The sequence below is a fragment of the Tachyglossus aculeatus genome, chromosome 2 (assembly GCF_015852505.1).
Source record: "Tachyglossus aculeatus isolate mTacAcu1 chromosome 2, mTacAcu1.pri, whole genome shotgun sequence".
Classification (NCBI taxonomy): domain Eukaryota; kingdom Metazoa; phylum Chordata; class Mammalia; order Monotremata; family Tachyglossidae; genus Tachyglossus; species Tachyglossus aculeatus.
Window position 1 is genome coordinate 52,382,589 of NC_052067.1, and position 21,797 is coordinate 52,404,385.

At 42.8% G+C, this 21,797-nt stretch overlaps 1 protein-coding gene across 11 annotated transcripts in view; it reads left to right on the top strand.

The window, feature by feature from the left end:
- The window catches only part of AFDN (afadin, adherens junction formation factor), a 214,164-nt gene that overhangs the window by 157,772 nt on the left and 34,595 nt on the right, over positions 1-21,797 (top strand). For all 11 annotated transcript variants that reach the window (XM_038765853.1, XM_038765860.1, XM_038765910.1 and 8 more), the window contains 4 exons: positions 1,969-2,112; positions 3,968-4,166; positions 6,700-6,803; positions 7,836-7,922. In XM_038765853.1, coding sequence (XP_038621781.1) covers positions 1,969-2,112; positions 3,968-4,166; positions 6,700-6,803; positions 7,836-7,922 — 534 coding nt within the window. The remainder of the gene's footprint in view (positions 1-1,968; positions 2,113-3,967; positions 4,167-6,699; positions 6,804-7,835; positions 7,923-21,797) is intronic.

Here is a 21,797-nt window from a genome sequence, read left to right on the forward strand (position 1 = left end):
TTGCCCAAGGTCACACAGCAGACAAATGGCAGAGCCAGGATTAGAACCCTTGACTTTCTGACTTGCAGGGCTGTGCTCTATCCAGTACGCCATGCAGCTTCCCTATTTAACGGAAATACGGTCAGCCTCCTGAAAAATGAAATGATTAAACTGACATTTCAGAAATATTTCCAACGACAATTAAATTTATCTTGTGAAAACAGTCAAAATCACAAACCCTGTTTTGTTGCGGGAATTTTTCAATCCCTAATTTAAAGATTTTCCAATGTAAACATCTATAAGGTGTATCTGAAAACCTCTACCAGATGTAACAGATGTGTCCTGTTAGCCAATTCTTCCCAGTGCTTAAGTCATTTCCTGGTAATAAATTAGATTCTGAGACCTGTAAATCATATTTCCTTATGAGTATTAAATCTTAATCCCAGGGGATGACGTAAACGTAATGGACATAGGGGTACTTGCTGACTTTACATTTTAAATGTGTGAGTGAACATGGATGGAGCACTGAAGAGGGGGTCTTTGGCAGGAAAGGGGGAAAAGGAGGAAAAATAGCAGAGGAAATAAGGATTGCATCTACTAACCACAATTCCAGGTTCCCCTCCTATCTCTCTGACAAATTCTTCTCAGTCTCTTTCAAGGGCTCCTCTTTTTCCTTCCACCCCCTAATTATTAGGACCCAGATCCTCCGACTCCCTCTGATCTGGAACTCTCTCCCACTTGGTTTACGAAAGACCACCACTCTACCCACCTCCAAAGCCTTACTAAAATCGCGTCTCCAAGATGCTGTATCCGACTAGGCTCTCATTTCTCTTATTCACACCCCCCCCCCCCCCCCCCTTCTGCATCACCTATATCTTTGGCTTTATAATCAATCATTGGTGTGTATTGAGTGCTTACTGCGTGCAGATCACTTTTCTAAGTGCTGGGGAAAGTACAGTTCCATAGAGTTGGTAGAAACAGTCCTTTCCCACAGGGAGCTTATGGGCTAGAGGACAATCATAAAGTTACAGACTTTATGTCACCCTTTAAGTGCTTGTTAGTTATCCCTCTCCCCTCCCCTCAGCATGCATGTAAAATTCTTATACTTTTGCCATTCCTCTCACCTGGAATTTCTTTTTAAGTTGTCTTCCCCTCTGAGCATTTAAGCTCCTTGAGGGCAGGGATCATCTATACCAACTGTATTGACCTCTTCCAAGTGCTTAGTACAGTGCTCTGCACACAGTAAACACTCATTAAATACTCGTGATGGATTGGTTGATTCAGTGTCCCTAATGCCATGTGCATGTGGACAGTTTGTTTCTTCCATCCTCGGGGCACCGTATCCAAACTGGCTTTGTTGCCAGTTGATCAATCCATAATTCCCTAACACCAATCGAGCTGAAGTGTGACACGAAACGTGCATTAATCAATCGGGTGCTTACTGTGTGCAGAGGGCTCTCTTAAGCACTTGGGAGAGTACGAAACAGCAGAGTTGGAGGACACATTCCCTGCCCGTAAAACGTCTTCCTGTCAAGCGGGGGAAACAGGCATTAAAATAAATCCCAGGGATAGGTACAGAAAGTGGTGTGGGACACAGGGAGGCGTGAATATCAAGTGCTTAAAGGGTACAAGTCCGAGTGCAGAAAGGAGTAGGAGAAATCAGGGCTTAGTTGCGGAAGTCTTCTTGGAGATGTGATTTAATGTTGGTTTTGAAGGTGGGGAGCGCGCTGGTCTGTCATAAATGGAGAGGAAGGGAATTCCAGGCCGGAGAGAGGGTTTGGGGGTGAGAGGTCCGCAGCACGACATACTAGATCGAGGTACAGCGAATAGGTTGGCGTTAGAGCAGAAACGGGCTTTTTGTGTGCTGTTGAGCCATTTAATCCACTTATGGAAAAGTAATTGTTTGGAAATTAACGCAAAGTGTAGTACTTATTGATATAGTTTTAATTAAGCTGAAGTAATAATATATAGTTTTTTGGCTTTTTCCAGGCAACGACACTTCTTACCATGGATAAGTATTCTCCTGATGACATTCCAAATATTAACAGTACCTGCTTCAAGCTGAATTCACTTCAACTGCAAGCCTTATTACAAAATTACCACTGTGCACCCGATGAACCTTTTATCCCAACAGTAAGTTCACCTCAGCAACTTTTCATCAAAACCTGAACTATTCTATAGAAAAGAAAATCAGACAGGAAGCTTTTGGGGCCAGGGAATGTGTTTATAAACTTTGTTGTATTGCACTCTCCCAAGCCCTTAATACAACACTCTCCACACAGTAAGTGCTCAAAAAATTCCATTGATCGATTAATTGAAACTTGTTCGTGAAATGTTTGGTTTAAATTGGACTATCCATTTATACGTAGGTAGGATTCTAAGTCAACGGCAGTAGGTTCTGATTTATAAGTATTAGGAATAGAGTTGAATAATAATAATTATGGTATTTGTTAAGCGCTTACTATGTGTCAGACACTGTATCAGGTAGTGGAATATGTCGACAAAGTTCGTTCTTCACCACAGTTCCAAAGAAATACAGTATTAGTGCAGTGATTTTCCTTTACCTTGTTGAACCCTCAGAGTGATGTCATGGTAAGGGCAGGATTTTAAAACACTTGACATTTAGTAATACTAGAGGAGCCTCGTTCATCTATTTCATCAAGTTTAGAGAGATCATTTCTGTTTTGAGTGAAATTATCTGAAATTTCATTTTATTTTCCTCAAAATTACAAGCAAAAAAGATTTTCAATTTGCTGTGTTTTCAAGTATAAGGTGCATTCATTTCTTTCGCACCGCACACTTTGGACAGTATGCTGTTAAGGAATTAGGGATGTTCTTTCTACCACACACACATGCAGAGCTCCTTGGAATGCAGTGTGATGTTGGAAGATACTGGTAGTGTATAATCTGCACAGTATTGGTCAGATTAAGCGGGCCTCATTTCCAAAGTGCAAGATTCATCAGGAATGTACTTCCTCTGAGAACCGAGTTTGTTTTGAAGCTAAATTTTGTCTACTTTTGAAAATTTTCCTTTTATAGACCTCCTGAATTTTTATTTCCTAATTTTGTCTTTGAAAACCAAGCCATTGCCCTAGAAATCTTTTCACGTAGAAGCAGCAAACAAAAAGAAACCTTGGAGCAGTTGGGGTCAATCAGTGGTGTTTATTGAGCATTTACCGTGTGCAGAACGCTGTTCTAAGCACTTGGGGGTATAGCAGAGTTGGTAGAAAGGTTCCCTGCCAACAACAAGCTCACAGTCTAGAGGGGAAGACAGACATTAATAGAAATAAGTAAATTATAAAGAACCCTTCATAAAATGTAAGCCAAAGGGGGAGGCGGGTGAAAGGAGAGGAGGAAATTAAAAGTTGGAGGGCAGAGCAGGAGAGAGAACAAACTTATTCAACTTATTCCTGGGTCATTTGGAAAGGGGTTAGGGAGGGAGGGTGTCTAAGCCCATTGTGGGCAGTGAAAGTGTCTGTTTATTGTTATATTGTATTCTCCCAAGCGCTAAGAGTCAGAAGGATATTAGGTTCTAATCCCAGCTCTGCCACTTGTCTTTTGTGTGACCTTGAGCAAGTCACTTCACTTCTTGCCTCAGTTACCTCATCTGTAAAATGGGAATTGAGACCGTGAGCCCTACGTGAGACAAGGACTATGTCCAACCTGATTTGCTTGTATCCACCCCCGCGCTTAGTACAGTGCCAGGTGCATCGTAAGCACTTAACAAATACCATAATAGTTATTACAGTCCTCTGTTCACAATAAGCGCTCCGTAAATACGAACGAACGAAAAAGAACGTGCCCATTCTGCATCCATTTGCTGCCCAGAAATCTGTGAAGACAAAGCTAAATGGCCTGATTCAAAGTGGGCACCCATGCTCAAGAAACACACGTGCTATTAAGGGGTGCCAACTCTGGCTCGTGAGCTCGAGCTTGTCGATGCCCGCCTTCGCATCTGCCCAATTTTTCCGTTTTTGCCTGTGTCCAGGATCTGATCGAAAACGTGGTAGCCGTAGCCGAAAATACGGCTGACGAGTTAGCACGCAGCGACGGACGAGAAGTTCAGCTCGAAGAGGATCCCGATTTGCAGCTTCCGTTCCTTCTGCCGGAAGATGGATATTCCTGCGACGTTGTCAGAAACATTCCAAGTGGCTTGCAGGAATTTTTAGATCCACTGTGTCAGAGAGGTAAGTGCACCCTCCGTGTTTTTATTTGTACTGTGTGGTGCCCTTTTATTCCAAGTGTATTTTCAAGAGTAATATACAGTCTTTTGAGTGTACAGTTGAGGTCCAAAATAGACTGTGTCTCTCTGGCCATTGTGCTGTGTTCATCAGACCTGTTACTGATGTCCTCCATATAAAATTACATGATTTGTATGTATTTTTCTGATGTGTATTTGCATAACACAGTTCTGCATACTCTTCTGTTAAAATGCTCTTTTTTTAAATGATATTTATCAAGTTCCGACTATGTGCCAGACACCGTTCTGAGCACTGGGACAGACACAAGGTAACCAGGTTGGACACAGTTTGTGGTCCTCATGGAGCTCATAGCATTGATCCCCATTTTACAGTCGAGGTAACTGAAGCACGGAGATGTTAAGTGATTTGCCCAAGGTCACATAGCAGGCCAGCAGCAGCATAGGGATTAGAACCCAGATCCATCTTACTCCCAGGCCCGTGCTCTATACAATAGGCCCTGCTGGTTTTAAAATCAGTTTATCATTTTAATCTTGCCTTCTGTGGCTATCACCAAGGTATTGAATCAGTTTATCATTCTGAGCCCTTCCTTTCATGTCTCTCACCAGACCCCTCCCCTCCCATGTTCTTAAAATGAGCCCCAAGGGCCAGTGCTGAGTGCAGTGCTTTGCACAGTGTAGGTGCTCAATAAATGCTAATATTGTTGTCTCCCATCAAGATCCAAGAAAGAGCCCCAGTACTGAGTCTTCAGGGCCAGGACCATAGACAGGGGAATTGATTCTGTTGACCAAAGTTTGCATGGTTTTCCCTCCCCTTTCATCTGTTCCCACTTCCTGCAATGGGCAAGTAGGGAAGTGTTGACACCCACAAGGGGTTTCTCCTGCGGGATTCAGAGGACCTGGGTTCTAAGCCCACCTCCGCGGCTTGTCTGTCATGTGAACTTGGGCAAGTTACTTCACTTCTGTGTGCCTCAGTTTCCTCAACTGCAGACTGGGAATTCAATACCTCTTACTTGACCATGAGCCCCATTGGGGACAGCGACTGTATCTGGCCTGATTAACTTGTATCTCCCCCAGCACTTAGGACAGTGCTTGACCCGTAGGAAGCACTTAACGGATACCAGTTAAAAGAAATAAAAACATCCCAGCAGGCAGCGAGTTGACCTGGTCGCCACTGTGGTCTTCACGCTCCATGTTAGCCATCCGTTTTCCAAGCCCTGTCCATCTGGTGATACATCCTACCTGGTTCTTCATTCAGAAACTCATTCTCCCCCTCAGGGTTTCCTCTCCTTGAAAAGTGGAGTCTACAACGCAGGTCCCTTGGTTGCCAGAGCTCTGACCTTTTCACTGGACCTCCAGCAACTATTTAATGAATGGAAGCATATTCATTCAGTCGTATTTACTGAGCACTTACTGTGTGCAGAGCACTGCACTAAGTGCTTGGAAAGTACAATTCAGTGTGCAAAACCACCCCAAAAAAGCACATCATTTTATTAGTCCGTCATACCTTCAGCAAGGGGAAAAAACAGTTCTCTGACCACTTGCAGTGATTGATTGTGCCAGTTTTGGTTGAATGCCACATCAGGAAAAATAAGTGGCCTGGCATGGAAATTACAACCAAAGGCAATAGTGAGATTTTGGCTGGCCTAATGAGAAATTCTTCAGTATTGCCCCATCGGCTCTCCGGTGTAAGGACGTATGGAAATCGGCACATTTTTGCCTGGAGCCTTTACAAAGATCTGAGTATTGATTTTGTAATACTGTTGAGACTTATAAACATCCAATTCTCCAAATGGGTTAAAGGGCTGTCATCTTCTTGTGATTTGCATTCCTCTTTTTGCTCCTCACAGTATAATGATGTGAGAGAAAAGAGCAAAATATGGACAAGACTTCCTCCATCACGGCCTTTTTTAACTTGTAAAACCTTGAAATTGTAAACCTCAATTTTAGTTACATTGTTTAGGACTTGTAATGAGGAGCCACCAGAGGGAAAAAACATGGAAATAAGTTTTTGTGCTTGCCAGGATTTCATTTTAGCTTCCAGTCGGGGAAATAAAGTGTGGCTTATCTGCGGGTAAATAAGTAACTCAGCCTCTTTAACTTGAATTAAGCCTTAATTAAGGATTACTAATGCGCTACAAGTTTTTACCTCATAGTTGCACATTACCCAGATAGTTTGGCTGAAGGAAGTAATTTTTGAAGATAATATGTAACCTAATAGATGGGTTTTATTTCCAGTTTTCCTTGTCCAAGAAAATTATATGATTGGAGAGAGCACATTTGGTCTTTTTTTTTTAATTTGTGGATTAATTCAGTTTATGATCTATCAAATCATTTATACATCATGTTACTCCAACAAATAATCAATTTTTGCTTCTGCCTATAGTGCTTTGTTAAGGATAGAAGGTTAAAAATGTTAGCGGCATTAAATTAATACTGTTATTTGTTGCTAAACTATAAGAGGATTTGAGTTGGCTCACATTTTGGTGGGTATTTTATGTATTTTTTTTCTCCCTCAATAGGCTTTTGTAGGCTAAATCCTCATCCCCGATCCCCAGGCACCTGGACAATATATTTTGAAGGTGCAGATTATGAAAGCCACCTTATGCGTGATAACACAGAGCTGGTAAGAGAGTGTGTGTATGTGGTTATGAAAATATAATTGTCCTTCATTGGATTGGACCACTTATTTGAAATAATTTTTCTTACCCTATGATTTTGCAGTCAAAATTCTATGCATGGGGAATTAGTTCTGTTGTCCTTGAGTGTCATTTAAACAGTAAACCTTTTTTCATGTAGCCTTTAGCATTGTCCTCTTATAGATCTCACTTCGATGTATTCTTTGGCGCATTACACTAAAGTGCAAATACGTCTGTAGTGAAACTTTATTTTTTAATGTGCTTTGTCCTATATCCCCTTTCTGACACTTTCATGATTTCCTTTAACTTAAGGACTGAGTTGGAATCTTAAACATTGAGTTGATTTTAGGTCGGTCCTAGAAAAAAAATTGTGAAAATATCAAAATAAAGCAAATATCCACCTTAACGTTTAACTGAGGCAAAGGGTTACAATCACAAAACTATTGTATTAGTGAACTGTCTACTTTTTAAACTCTAACTTTGTGTACTTCCAAACCCCGTTATCTTATCAAAAGCTAAAAAGTCCAAGAAAGATTGTCAGTTGTATAAGGGAAAAAAAATCCCTAAACATTACTTGACTCTCTTGTCAAAAAAAACCTTTATTTTTTTTAGGAGAACAATTGTTATTTCTCAGAGTTAAACTTGGAATGAAAGGACTATTAACGATGCAATGATGTTTTCTGTTTGAAAGTCAATTTAAAATTACCAGTGACAAAATTCTGAAAAGGAAAAACAATGCAGGAAAAGTATTTTGATTATCTAACTTGATCTTTATAATATTGCAGACAATCAATCATGATCACTTTACCCTAGCTGGATAGTATTTGCTACCACCTCCGACCATGTCAAGAGAGATAGCTGAATTGTTATTGAGTGGTTATCGTGTGTTGGTGGGAAAATGGAGCCAATTGCAGAGCCTTTTTGAAAGCCTGTAGTCAGAAAACTGGCTTATTCATTTGGGGATTTAGAGATTCTTCCACTCCAGCAAACACTGAGCTGGTTTGCTCTTCTATCTCTAGGCTCATCCTTTGAGGAAAGAACCTGAAGTTATCACTGTGACGCTCAAGAAACAAAACGGAATGGGCCTCAGCATTGTTGCTGCTAAGGTAGGAAGCAAATGCTACTTGAAAAACCCTCTCCTTCAGTGGGATGTCAGAGTTAAGCCTTCCGTTTGAGGGTCATGCGTGTAGAACACAGCACAGATCTGGCTGTGTCTAAATGGGTGAAAGTTTGACATGCATGATTAGGAAATATGGCCCACTTCCCCCAAGGCCTACTTGACTCCTTGAAGGTGAGTGAACCACTTTTACGAGGAAGCGTTCAGTGTTTCCAATCACAAGGGTGTTGTCTGTTGCCCAGGTGATCAGCCAAGAGACCAAACACCCCTGGGGAGGTCACCACAAATAACCTAAAGAAGTCTGGCCAGTACAGAAGGAGCAACGGCAGTCCCTGCCAATACTAACTACTTATTGCCCAGTAGTGGTCATCCTAGGTGCAGGAATTGTTTACTTCCCCTCGGTTGCAATGCTCTGAACTAAGCATCTGAAACAATCAAAACATTGTCAGTCAGTTGTATTTATTGAACGCTTACTGGGTGCAGAGCACACAGCTTGAGAGAGTACAATATAACAGACATTTTCCCTTCCCTTAACAAGCTTACCGTCCGAGGGGGAGACAGACATTAATTTAAGTAAATAAATTACGAGTACGTACATAAGTGCGGTGGGGCTGGGAGGAGGAATGAATAAAGGGAGCAAGTCAGTGTGCAGTAGGAGAGTAGTGAGGTGAGGTAGGAGGGGGCAAGGTGATTGAGTGCTTCAAAGCCAGTAGTGAGGAGTTTCTGTTTGTTGCGGAGATGAGTGGGAAATCACTGGAAGTTCTGGAGGAGTGGGGTAACCTGGCCTTGAACATTTTTGAAGAAAAGTAATCCAGGCAGCAGAGTGAAGTTTGGACTGCAGTGGGGAGAGACAGGAGGAGGCTGGAAAGTCAGCAAGGAGGCTGAGACAGTAATCAATGCAGGATAGGATAAGTGATTAGATTAACTTGGTAGCAGTTTGGATGGAGAGGAAAGGGCAGATCTTAGCGATGTCGTGAAGGTTGAACCGATGGGACTTAGTGACCTCACAGTGTAAAAGGGAGTAAGCACTTAATAAATACCATTATCATTATATAAAAATATTTAAAAATCGGGTAATCAAATCGAATGGGCAGTTGGATAGCATATGCCAAGTGCTCAGGATGGATATAGTTACTACCCATCTCCCTCGACATTCATCAGAAACTCCCTTAGCATTCAAAATTTTCCACAAGCATTCTCCATCTTTCCTATCAGGCCATCGGTGGTGTTTATTGAGCACTCACTGTGCGCAGAGCACTGTACTAAATTCTTGGGAAAATACACTGTAAAGAGGTGGTAGACGTGATCCCTGCCCATAAGGAACTTGTGGTCTACAGGGTGAGACAGGCATGAAAATGTATTAGAGATAGGGAAAATAGGAGAATATAAGGATGTTTACATAAATACTGTAGAGCAAGGGTGAGAATCCAAGTGCTTATAGGAAACACAGCCAGTGTCATAGTCTTATCAGCTGTAAGTCAACCAATCACATTTTTTGAGCCTTAGGATAGTACAGTGTAACAGAGTTGGTAGGCATATTCCCTGCCCACCATGTACTTACACCCTAGAGGGGAAGAAAGCCATTAGTATAAATAATTATAGATATGTACATAAGTGAAATAGGGCTGAGGAAGGGGTGAATAAAGGTTGCAAATCCAAATGCAGAGGTAACACAGAAGGGAGTGGGAGGAGAGGAAATGAAGACTTAGTTGGGAAGACCCTTTGGAGGAGATGGGCTTTGAAGGAGGGGCTAGTAATCCCTCTTCCGAATATGAAGAGGGAAGGCATTGCAGGCCAGAGACAGGATGTGGGCGAGAGGTCGGCTGCGAAATAGATGAGATGGACGTACGTTCATTCAACCCAATTTATCAAGGGCTTACTTTGTGCAGAGCACTGCTTGGAAAGTACAATTTAGCAATAAAGAGAGACAATCCCTGCCCACAGTGGACTTACAGTCTAGAACAGTGAGAAGGTTTTGATTAGAGGAGTGAAGTGTGCATACTGGGTTGTAGTAGGAGAGCAGGGAGGTGAGGTAGGAGAGGGCAAGGTGATTGAGTGCTTTAAAACTGAAGGTAAGGCGTTTCTGTTTGATGCAGAGGTGTCTTCACATGCTTCTCCCCAGCTCCTACTCTTCGATCTTCCCATACTCACTTTCGAATTGTACTTCACTCTAACTCTTCCGTCTCCAAAAAAAGAAACCCCCCAAATTGTAGCATTTGTTAAGTGATTACTGTGAGTCATACACTGTTCTAAAGCTGGAGCATAGAATTTAATCAGGTCAGACGCAGTCCTCATCCCACGTGGGGTTCACAGTCTAAGTAGGAGGAGGGCAGGTATTGCATCCCCATTTTACAGGTACTGCAGCACAGAGAAGTGAAGTGATTCTTCAAGCGCTTAGTACAGTGCTCTGCACACAGTAAGCGCTCAATAAATGGGATTGATTGATTGATTGATTCTCCCAAACTCACACAGCAGACAAGTGGCAGTCGGGATTAGAACCCAGGCCCTTGCTCTTTCCACGAGGACATGCTGTTTCTCCGTATGCTCTTTACTCACACTGTTTCCCCAACATGTAATTCCTTCCCCACCACGGCACAGATTACAGCTCTGTTTCGACAAAGCTGTCCTAAAATCCTCCCTCTTCCAAGAAGCCTTCCCTCATCAATTCACAACACGTCAGTTACCTCGACAATACCTTCACCCTTAGCGCTTGTATATTTTCTTCCTCTACTCGGTACTAATGTACATGTGTAGACTTCTGTTTATGTGTACATTCAGTTATTTGTTCAGCCATTTAGCCATGGTGGGTGTACTGTTTTCAACTCTACCTGTATTCCTTCTCCTGCTATCTATATAAAATAAACAGTTTTCGTCTCTCTCCCTCCATTTACATTCTAAACTCCTTGACAATAGGGGAATGTGTCTTCTTTTTTTATTTTTCCAAGGGCTTAGTTCCCCAGTGCTTAGCACTGAGTGGGTATGCAGCAGATATCATTTGACTGACTGAGCCTATAATCTTTTTGGTCATCCTGACTCCAAATGGTGGATCTTTGCAGTAGAAAATTAATCTTCCTTTCTCCCTTACAGAAGAAATTAATACATAGGACAATTTGCTAACCATTTCCAAGTCCTTCCTACCAGAGGCAAAACCCAGGGAGCAGGACCCAGGTTTCCTGATTCTGAATTGATACTATCAGTCAGTGGTATTTACAGAGTGCTTGCTGTTTTGTGCACTGAACTAAGTGCTTAGGGAGTCCAAGCCAAAAGTCAGTTGCCATGTTCCCTGCCCACCACGAGTTTACAGTGTAGAAGATGTTAAAGTAAATTACAGCCATGTACCTAAGTGCTCTGGGATTGAGGGTGTTTAAAGGGTACGGATCCAAATGCATAGACGATGCAGAAGGGAGAGGGAATTGGGAAAATGAGAAGGGTCCCAGTTGGAGAAGGCGTAGACACCACTGCTACTTTCACTTTGCCGTTCTTACCATAGCTGTTTCACTCCATTTCTTCTGTATGACACAAAAGATGATGAGAAATTTTGTTCAAGTGAACTACAGTAGCAGCTCTTTCTTCATGAGGGGTTACACTTGGCTATCCGCACAGCCTGGAGAGAGCAGGAAAAGCGGCAGTGGGGTCTCTCGTCAGGGGTGACTTGAGCCACGAGCAGAAAATTTGAGGTCCCCAAACCTCATTCATTCAGTTGTATTCATTGAGCGCTTACTGTGTGCAGAGTACTGTACTAAGCACTTGGAAAGTACAAATCGGCAACAGAGTCGTTCCCTACCCAACAACGGGCTCACGCTCTAGAAGGGGGGAGACAGACAATACAACAAAACAAAACAAGTAAACAGGCATCAATAGCATCAGTATAAATCATAGAATTACAGATTCATTCATTCCTGTGCGAGACCACCCGCACCCACTTGGCCGGGGCAGTAATGCTCCCGCTGGGGCCCCAAGTGATGATAATATTATGGTATTTATTAAGTGCTTACTATGTGCCAGGCACTGTGGACCAGAAATTAGGTGTGCAGGGCTGCATTACGCTGCAGAGTTCGCGATGCCTGTCTGCCCACATTCACCAGCTTTGGGCAGCGAGGCCTTAGTGGAACAGGCACGGGCCTGGGAGACAGAAGATCTGTGTTCTAATCCTGCCTCCGCCACTTGCCCGATGCGTGATATTGGGCAAGTCACTTGTCCGCTCCGTGCCTCGGCATTCTCATCTGTAAAATGGGGCCTCAGTGCCTGTTCTCCCTCTTCTTTCGACTCTGAACCCCATGTGGTAAGGACTGTGTCCGACCTGAATATCTCTAATAATAATAATAATGATAATGATGGTATCTGTTAAACAGTATGTGCCGAGCACTGTTCTAAGCGCTACCCCAGCATTTAGTACAGTGCCTGGCTTATAGGAAGCGGTTAATAAATACAACAGCCGACATCATTCAGCGCTCAATAAATACGATTGAATGAATGAATGAATCATTAGATCTGGGACTGCGGGCAAAGGCTCCTGATTACCTGAGTAGCACTCATTCTTCCTGACCAACAGCAGGCCTGGTGATGGAAAGTAAAACCTTGTTACATGCCTTTATACTTGTTTTGATGTCTGTCTCCCCCCCTTCTAGACTGTGAGCCCGTTGTGGGCAGGGATTGGATCCCTTTGTTGCTGAATTGTACTTTCCAAGCGTTCAGTACAGTGCTGTGCACACAGTAAGCGCTCAATAAATACGATTGAATGAATGAATCCGTAAGTTGCTAGTGGAGCCCCTCGATTTTCCAGACACCAGGTGGCAGGAGAATGTTGAAAGTTTAACAAAACCGAACTGCTTAGGTTGAGCGAGTTGCGTAGCATTGTCCGGTTGGCTCCGATTAAGACTTCTAATTTACAGAGCAAACTTTCAGTAGCTGTTTCAGCAGCATGGCACAGTGGATAGAGTGTGGGCCTGGGAGCCAGAAGGTCGTGGGTTCTAATCCTGGCTCCCCCACTTGTCTGTTGTGTGGCCTTGGGCAAGTCACTTCACTTCTCCGTGTCTTTGTTACCTCATCTGTAAAATGGGGATTAAGACTGTGAGGCCAAGCAGGACTGGGACTGTGTCTACCCCAATTTGCTGGTATGCATCCCAGTGCTTAGTACAATGCTTGGCACATAGTAAGTGCTTAGCAAATACCACAGTTGTTGTTATTATTATTGTTATTATTATCCCCCTCTAGCCTATGAGCTTGTTATGGGCAGGAATGTGTCTGTTGTTATATTGTGCTTAGTACAGTGCTTTGCACACCATAAGCACTCAATAAATACGATTGAATGAATGCCCCACATCCTTGCTGATAATCATGGTGCTCCCCCAAAACAGAAAATAATCAGCCTTTCGAGCACCCTCTTAATCTGTCTCGCAATTAGACCCATTAAGCATGAAGTCACCACCAAGACAGGGAGTTTCTGTGGAGTGAAGGGGATGGAAGCCAAATTGGAGAGGATCTAGGAGAGGAACTGGAGAGAACAGATATTTCATTCATTCATTCAGTTGTATTTATTGAGCGCTTACTGTGTGCAGAGCACTGTACTAAGTGCTCGGGAAGTACAAGATGGCAACATATAGAGACGGTCCCTACCCAACAGTGGGCTCACAGTCTAGAAGGGGGAGACAGAGAACAAAGCAAAACATATTAACAAAATAAAATAAATAGAATAAATATGTACAAATAAAATAGAGTAATAAATACCTACAAACATATATACATATATGCAGATATAGGTAATTAGTTTAAGGAGTTGGTAGAGGAATGGTAGGAGGGAGATGGGGTGGTAACTGGAGAGAGCCCTGGGCTCAAGGGAGGGTTTTTTAAGATAGGGGAGATAAGCTGTGGGGAAAAAGCCATTGGAGAGTGAACAGTTGAAGAGGTCAGGGAGGGCAGAAGGGAGTGGGCAAATGCTTTGATAAGGTGGGAAGGGATGAGGTTGGAGGGACAGGTGGAAGGGGTGTATTTGGAGAGAAGGCAGGAGATCTCCTCACGAAATACTGCTGGGAAAAATGGGAGAATTGAAGAAGGGCAGGCGGAGGGAGGGACTGGAGAGGACCAGGGGAGATATTAGGGATATCACGCCTGATGGTTTCGATGTTCTCATTAAACATGTGGCCAGGTCATTAGGGGCAAGAATTGGTGGGTGTAGGGAAACGGGGGGATCTGAGAAGGTAGTTAAATATCTGAAACAACTGGCGAGGGCAGTGGGCAAGGGTGTCAATAAGGATTCATTTATTCAATCGTATTTATTGAGCACTGACTGTGTGCAGAACACTGTACTAAGTGCTTGGGAAGTACAAGTTGGCAACATATAGAGACGGTCCCTACCCAACAACGGGCTCACAGTCTAGAAGGGGGAGACAGGCAACAAAACAAAACATGTAGACAGGTGTCAAAATCAAAACTGACAGGTGTCAAAAGGATGGAGAAATTGTGTTGCCGAGGAGAGAAGAGAGCAGAGTTAAAGCAGGAAAGGGTGAAGTTGAGGTGGCCGAGGTCAGCCAGATATCGGGATTTCCACAAAAGCATTCTGCGGCTCGTGCACAGAAACGAAGGAGTCAGACTGTGGAGGTGATCTAGTGGTACGAGATCACTGGCACTGTTTTTAAGACCTGTCTTTAAAGTCAGTTCACCTACGATTGGAGGTTATGTTCCTGATGTTAAGAAAAGTCACGCCAACAGAATGCATTCCACACATAGCTGTTACTGTCACCTCCTATCCAGGTAGACACTCTTAATCGATGGTATTTATTGAGCTCTTTCTATGTGCCGACCCCTGTCCGAGACGTTTGGGAGAGAACAATGCAGCAGAATTGGTAGACACATTCCTTCCCCACAGGGAGCTTACGGTTTGGAGGAGGATGAGGAAGATCGCAGTGCTTGTCACTCTTCTTGCCGTCTCTCCTCCCTGCCAAAATAAGACAGGTTTCGGCCTAAGCAGGAAGCTTTTGTTCTCTTCCTGTAGTTAACACGGTCTTAGTTAATCTACAAAATCTCTAGCCTGTGGGAAAATACAGAAGTGTAGAGTGGGAAGACTGTGGCCAGAGGTTTTTTTTTTTGCGGGGGTAGGTGCGGACTGGAGCACCTCTGATTTCTGGGAAATTGTCACTCAGCCTTCAGAAGTAGAAACAGCAAGCAGTAGGAAATAGCTAAGCCCAGGGATACAGGAGAGGATAATTCATTCATTAATTTGTATTTATTGAGCACTCAGGAGAATCACAAAGACCCTTCCCTACCACCCTCAGCAACCCCCAACACGGGAATATGGTGGAGAAAAAGATAGACACGTTTATTTTTATTTCTCTAAAATCTAAGATTGGGAGTCTTAATTCCTTGTTCCCCATTTAATCAGACCTTTAAACAACTACCATATCATCTTTTCTTTAATATTGAATATTTTTCTGCAATGAAGCTTTGTATAGTGGTCGCTGAATATACTGCATACTTTGGTTCTTGATGTCGTGGGTTGATGTTTGGGTTGGTTTTTAAGGGAGATTTGGGTGGGTGTTTTTTATCTTTATTTTTTTTTTCCTCTTCTGGCCCAGAGCTTTTCCTGAGGTTTGTGCAGGATTTAGTTTCTATAACCCTGGAAGATGTTTTGATGTTAAACGCTGCCTGACTCCCATCCACTTGCGGTTAGGTTTTATGAAATCCAGATGACTTGGAAGGAGTGGGTGTATACAGTTTACTTTAAAAATATATCACTTTTAAGGAGAATTTAGTGTGCTACTTCTTACCCATCTAGGGACCCGCACACTGTTTATTGGGTTATTTGGATTTTTTATCTTTGTACACGAAGATCCCAGTTCGGCCTCTGAAAGCAGTTTTTAAACTTTAATTGCACCCAAAGTAAATGAAAGTCAGGGCTGCCGCATAACTGATTACGTAAGAGCCTGAACATTGTATTGGTTCTAGCTGGTGTTGATAAATGCCAAATAGTGTCATAGCATCCAGCCCAGAGCTACGTTCATGAGCGTCTTGGAAAAACCAGCCAACTGTTGCATTGGTTCCTGTTGAAAATCGAGAGACCTGGAGACTTTTTCTTTTCTGTCAAGGATCTATAGACGTAAAGATCAAAATGTGGTTCTCTGTTGTCGGAAGAACAGAATCAGTGGTGAGTTTGTGCAGATTCCGTTGTAGATAGTTTGGATTTGTTTTTTTCTGTAGCTTAAACATGATTCATGGAGGAGGTCTTTCCTCTTTTGTAACTTGTTTAAGCCTGTCAATAATTAACGTGTTCATCAAGCAACTGTTTAATGGAAAATGCTTTCAAAATACAGCCAGGATTTTGTTTGGGGGTTTTTTTTTGTTTGTTTTGTAAAGACCTGGGAAAGAGATGCAGATGCCTTAATGGCAAATTAACTTTAAGCTGGCTTTTTAGGGGAACACTTTAATGAGAGAAAGGTGCTTCAACGTTCACGTTTATGTATGCCAGTGCAGTGGTGGCAGTTTCTATCATTTTTAAAATTGTGAAGATAAACGATTTGTTTTTTCTTAGCGTGTATATATGCTTGTAGTGTTTGTCATTTCATTTGGTTTGGAGTTGAGCTCCCCAAAAGACCCTATTTTGGAGTAGAGATGATATTATTTCATAAACCTTGTTCAATTAATTATCGCTATAAAATTTTAAAATACTTTAGCCCTCCTTTGATCCTGGCATGAATGGTTAACCAGTAGTACTCTGAATACAGGGTTTAGTAAGTATTTAATGAAAGGGTTTATTTAAAGGTGTAGTTTAATTCCAGTTTATTCAGCTCTTATGCTGAGATCTAAAGGGGAGTAAACTTGGTTAGGTTTCATTTTTTGCAGAGAAGAAATTGATGTGCATCTCAGCCTGCAAAGAGTAGTTAACTGAAGTAGGTTATAATTTAGTTCTTTGAAAGAACTTTTCTCTTTCCCATTTCTCTTTCTCTAATGTTTGTCCTTTGAAAACCACAGAGGACAGAATTAATCAAATGAAGAAATGCATAATTCCTGTTGAAAGTCGATCAAAATATGCTTTGTCTTACTCAGGCTATAATTAGTAGGAATATAGTGCCTTTCCATTCAATGTTCTGAAATTATTTCGAGACCTGATAATTTAAATGCCTTTGATAGAAGACTCCATAGTGCAACGCGTAACACATGAGAAAAAAACTGACTCAAAATTGTTTATCGGTTTGGATTTGGGCACTATGTTCCTTGTACTCTTTTGTTTTAAGCTTTTATAGGGACGGGTTTTTTGGTTACATTTAAATGCGTAACTGGGTGTGATTGATACAATCTTAGCCCTAGAACCTCTTCCAAATATTTGCAGTACGAATCCGTTTCAGTCTCTGGTTCAAGATCTTGGTTGGCTCCTTTATCTGTAAGAAGCCCCGGGAGAGCCAAGAAGAGCCAGTGACTGCCCTATGAATAGGCAAAGATAAAAAGAGTGTGGGAAGTAATGACGTCACAGAGAGAATTTAAGGTGTATTTCTGGGGGGTTTGTTGTGGTTTTTAAATGCATTTAAGAACTTACTTTATGCCAGGCCCTGTACTAAGCACTGGGGTAGATATAAGCTAATCAGGTCGGATGCAGTTCATGGCCCACATGGGGCTCACCTTCTTAACCCCCATTTCCCAGATACGGTAACCGAGGCACAGAGAAGTGAAGTGATTTGCCCAAGGTCACACAGCAGACAAGGGCAGAGCCGGGATTAGAACCCTGCTCCTGTGCCCTTCAGTTGGGGGCCCTGGACGGCTCGGCTCTGGGACTCCCAACTTCTGTCGCACTGACTGTCTTACGTAGCCCTGCCTTCGCCACCTTAGAGAGGGTCAGAGGGACTTGTAGCCTTGGCCTTTGCCGTCTTAGTTCGTTCATTCATTCAATCCTATTTATTGAGCGCTTACTGAGTGTCGAGCACTGTACTAAGCGCTTGGAAGGTACAATTAGGCAACAAATAGAGACAATCCCTACCCAACAGTGGGCTCACTGTCTAGAAGGGGGAAGAGAGACAACAAAGCAGTATTGATGCTATTTGTTAGGCGCTTACTATGTGCCCAGCACTGTTGTAAGCGCTAGGATAGGTAGAAGGTAATCAGGTTGTCCCACGTGGGGCTCACAGGCTTCATCCCCACTTAACAGATGAAGTAACTGAGGCACAGAGAAGTTTAAGTGACTTGTCCAAAGTCACACAGCTGACAAGTGGCAGAAGTGGGATTAGAACTCCCAAGCCAGGGCTCTTTCCACTGAGCCACAGAGACTGGGCACCTCCTAGTCTCCCTGGCTTCCTTGTCCACCTTCCCCTGCCACCGTCCCATCGGATGTTATTCCTTGAGACATACCCTCCCTCTTCGCCCACTTAAACTGGCTCTGGGAGGAGCCCTGCTCATGGGGTGGTATTTCTTAAGCACTTTCTAAATGTCAAGCAAGATTCTAAAGCGCTCTGGTAGATTCAAGTTATTCAGTCCCTGTCCCACATAGGGCACAAGATCAAGCGCTTAATAAATGCCATTATTATAATAAATGCCATTATTATAAGTAGGTGGGAGAACAGGCACTGAACCTCCATTTTACAGATGAAGATACCGAGGCACAGAGAAGTCGTTACTTGCCCGAGGTCACCCAGCAGACAAATGACAGAGTAAGGATTAGAATCCAAGTCCTCCGACTCTAAGACCTGAGCTTTTTCCGGAAGGACATACTGCTTCCTCATCTGGTCATCTGTCTTACTTTCTGTTTCTGGCACCCAAAAGACACAAATATTAGGCCACCACAGCAATGGCTGTCTTTGTAGCACATGTTTTTGACACATGACCCACCTTAAAGGGGATGAAAAAAAGGTCTGTGAATCAAGCATCAAGTTTAAGTCTCTACACACCCAGGGTGGAATATTTGAAGAAAGGGGATGCAGATTCATGTTTCTGAGAGATTGTTACACTTAAAGGGAAAGAAGCAAACGAGAGAAACAAGTAAATTCAGTCTTGCCAGAATTAGAGGTTAAGTTTTGGAAAGCACCTAGGTTATTTCAGCTCACCCATTGTTCTGAGGTCTCTAGGTACAGAACCTGGGACTGTCTCCATATCTGAACACAATAAGGCTGAATTAATCCCGTTTTGGCAGCGGTTCCTCTCCTTCCCCGCTCCTCCCTTTTTTTTTTTTTGATTGTATCTCAATCTTAATGATGTTTTTCATACGCTAACTCACATCCTACCCCCACACTCGCTCAGTGGGTTTGCTAACTAGAGCATTTGAATTGAAAAGAATCACACTGGTTCCCTCTCGGCTCATGAGACGGCCGACTTCTGCGGGCTTCTTGGAAAGAGAAGACATCTTTTCTCTTGGCCATTTTCATCCTCAGATTAGGTAAATCATTTACAAGAGGTTGAGTGAATAAATGAGTCTTCACCAAGGTGGTGAATTATGAATTGCAGAATACTGTCTTGCTGAATATCGCCATTCTTTTGATAACTTGGTTTTTGGTGTCTTTGGCTAGGACCTCTGGGTGCTGGGAGACGTTTCTTATTTTCTTTCCTCGTGCTGTTAAAGTTGCTGCTTGTCACAGTATATTTTTTTATTAATTTTAGAGATGGGACTCAAATGGGAGTCCAATGGGAATGATGGAGATGGCAGAATAAATCATCCAAGTGATGGTTTAAATGTCGGTATTCGAACAAACATCTCTTTCCGGAGTAAAGCTCTGCTCCGGAGAAAGTGCTCACAGGGGAGTACGGCGACCTCAAGGTCCCGTTGACTTCCCCTTGTGGCTCTGAATATTGGAAACTTCTCATCGCATTTGGTGTAGCATGAATTACTGAGATTGACTGTGGTTTCAAAGGACTGTGTCTCAACAAAAGCAAGTCCAGCCAGTTGGAAGAAAGTTTAGAGTAGTGCCATGCAGGAAAACTGAAAGAAATTTTGAAAGATTTTCCTGATGTCTTAAAAATCAGGATAAAGCCATGAAAAAACCCTCTTTTCAGCCATTACCAGAATTTGGCAGTAAAGCAAAAGTAGGCGTGTAGCTATAAGTTACCTTTTATTTAGAATGACATCTTTCATGTAAAATATTCTAGTATTTTACAGAATTGATACAGTAGAAGCTTTAAATTTGTAGGAAGAAATCATCTCTTTTTAGATATCTGAGTTGAAAGGATCTTCTGCAGTAAAATAGATTTTGTCTTTTGATTCTTCTGAAATTGGGATGAAATGGATGGTCCCAGAGGAATTGAAGTGTTTGTTTCAGAGCATATGCATTTGGTGTACGATACTGTCCATGTTGTAGTTGACTGCATAACCGACCTGGACGATAAAAAAAATTGCGTGTGTATCCAGTTTTCAAGAGATAAACCCAGAACTTAGTTTCCTCTCATTCCAAAATTTCTAATCTTCTCTTTCAGGAGACAACACTTTTAATTATTGCCATTTTACTTTCTCCAGTTATTCAAGGTAGTAGTTTTTATTAGGATTAGAGCCTGCTTATGTTCACAGTCAGATAAAAGTAAAAACCACTTTCAGGAAATTTTGATTCTTAGAGGTAGTACAATTGCAATTATTTGCATTTTTCCTGTATTCTTCTGTTGAATTGGCAGCAAGGAGATTACATAGATACAAATTTTTCTGGTGAAAATATTGAGAATAAAAGTAGTTTTTCAGAGCTCGGTTTGATACTGTGATATTATTGATTATCATCGTGTAATTGCTGATACTCAGTAACTCTGCCTCACAGCTAATAAAAGTTGCTAGTGTATTAGAGGCCCTGAAGAGAGAGACGTTGATGAGCCACGGGGGATGTTTATTGAAATGGGCCCAAATTTTGCCTCTGCGTCCGTCTCGTGGGTGAGTATTGGGTCAGCTTGTAGCGATGGTGTGGCCAGAGCAGCTGGGTTTTCCTCTTATCTCTTTCTGCTCCTGGTAGCTTCTCAGTCCCAGTTGACTCCAACTAGCCAAGGAGCAGCCTGAACCCGAGCTCTGACTGAAAACCGTCACCGTTAGGGCCACCACCGCAGCTGGGGATGGTGCTTGTCACCTCCATCAGGAGGCCAGGGAGAAGCGGGCTGAGGCCACGACGGGTAACAAAGAAAGCTGATGCCGTCAGCCCTTAACACCGGAACCAAAAGCCAGATCATCATCATCAATCGTATTTATTGAGCGCTTACTATGTGCTGAGCACTGTACTAAGCGCTTAAGAAGGCTGCGGCGCGGGCTGGACTCCAGCTGCGGCCTTGGTTTACCGTGGCCCTGGTGGTGGTAGCTATGGCGATCTATTCCATTCTAACCACCTACCTCCTGATTCTGCTGAAGATAGTGGCTTTGGTACAAGAGAAGCAACGTGGCATAGTGGATAGACCACAGGCCTGGGAGCCAGAAAGTCATGGGCTGTAATCCCGGCTCTTCCACTTGTCTGCTGTGTGACCTTGACCAAGTCACTTTACTTCTCTGTGCCTCAGGTACCTCATCTGTAAAATGGGGATTGAGACTGTGAGCCCCATGTGGGTCAGGGACTGTGTCCGACCTGATTTCCCCGCCCTTAGTACAGTACAATAGTAAGCTCTTAGCAAGTACCATAATCACTATTATTCTTATTACAAGATATTCCAGTCAATCAGTGGTATTTACTGTGTGCAGAGCATTGAACTTAGTAATTGGGAGAATCCAACACGACCGAGGTGTTCCCTGCCCATAAGGAACCAGTAGTCTAGAGGGGGAGACAGACAATAAAATAGGTTTTGGGTAAGTGCGAAAGTGCCCTGGGCCTGACGGTGGAGTGAATAGCAAGTGCTTAAAGTGTAGAGATCCTAGTGCATAAGTGGCGTGGAAGAGGAGCGGGGGAAATGAAAGTTTGAGTTGGGAAACGAGAAGGAGGAGATGTGATTTTCC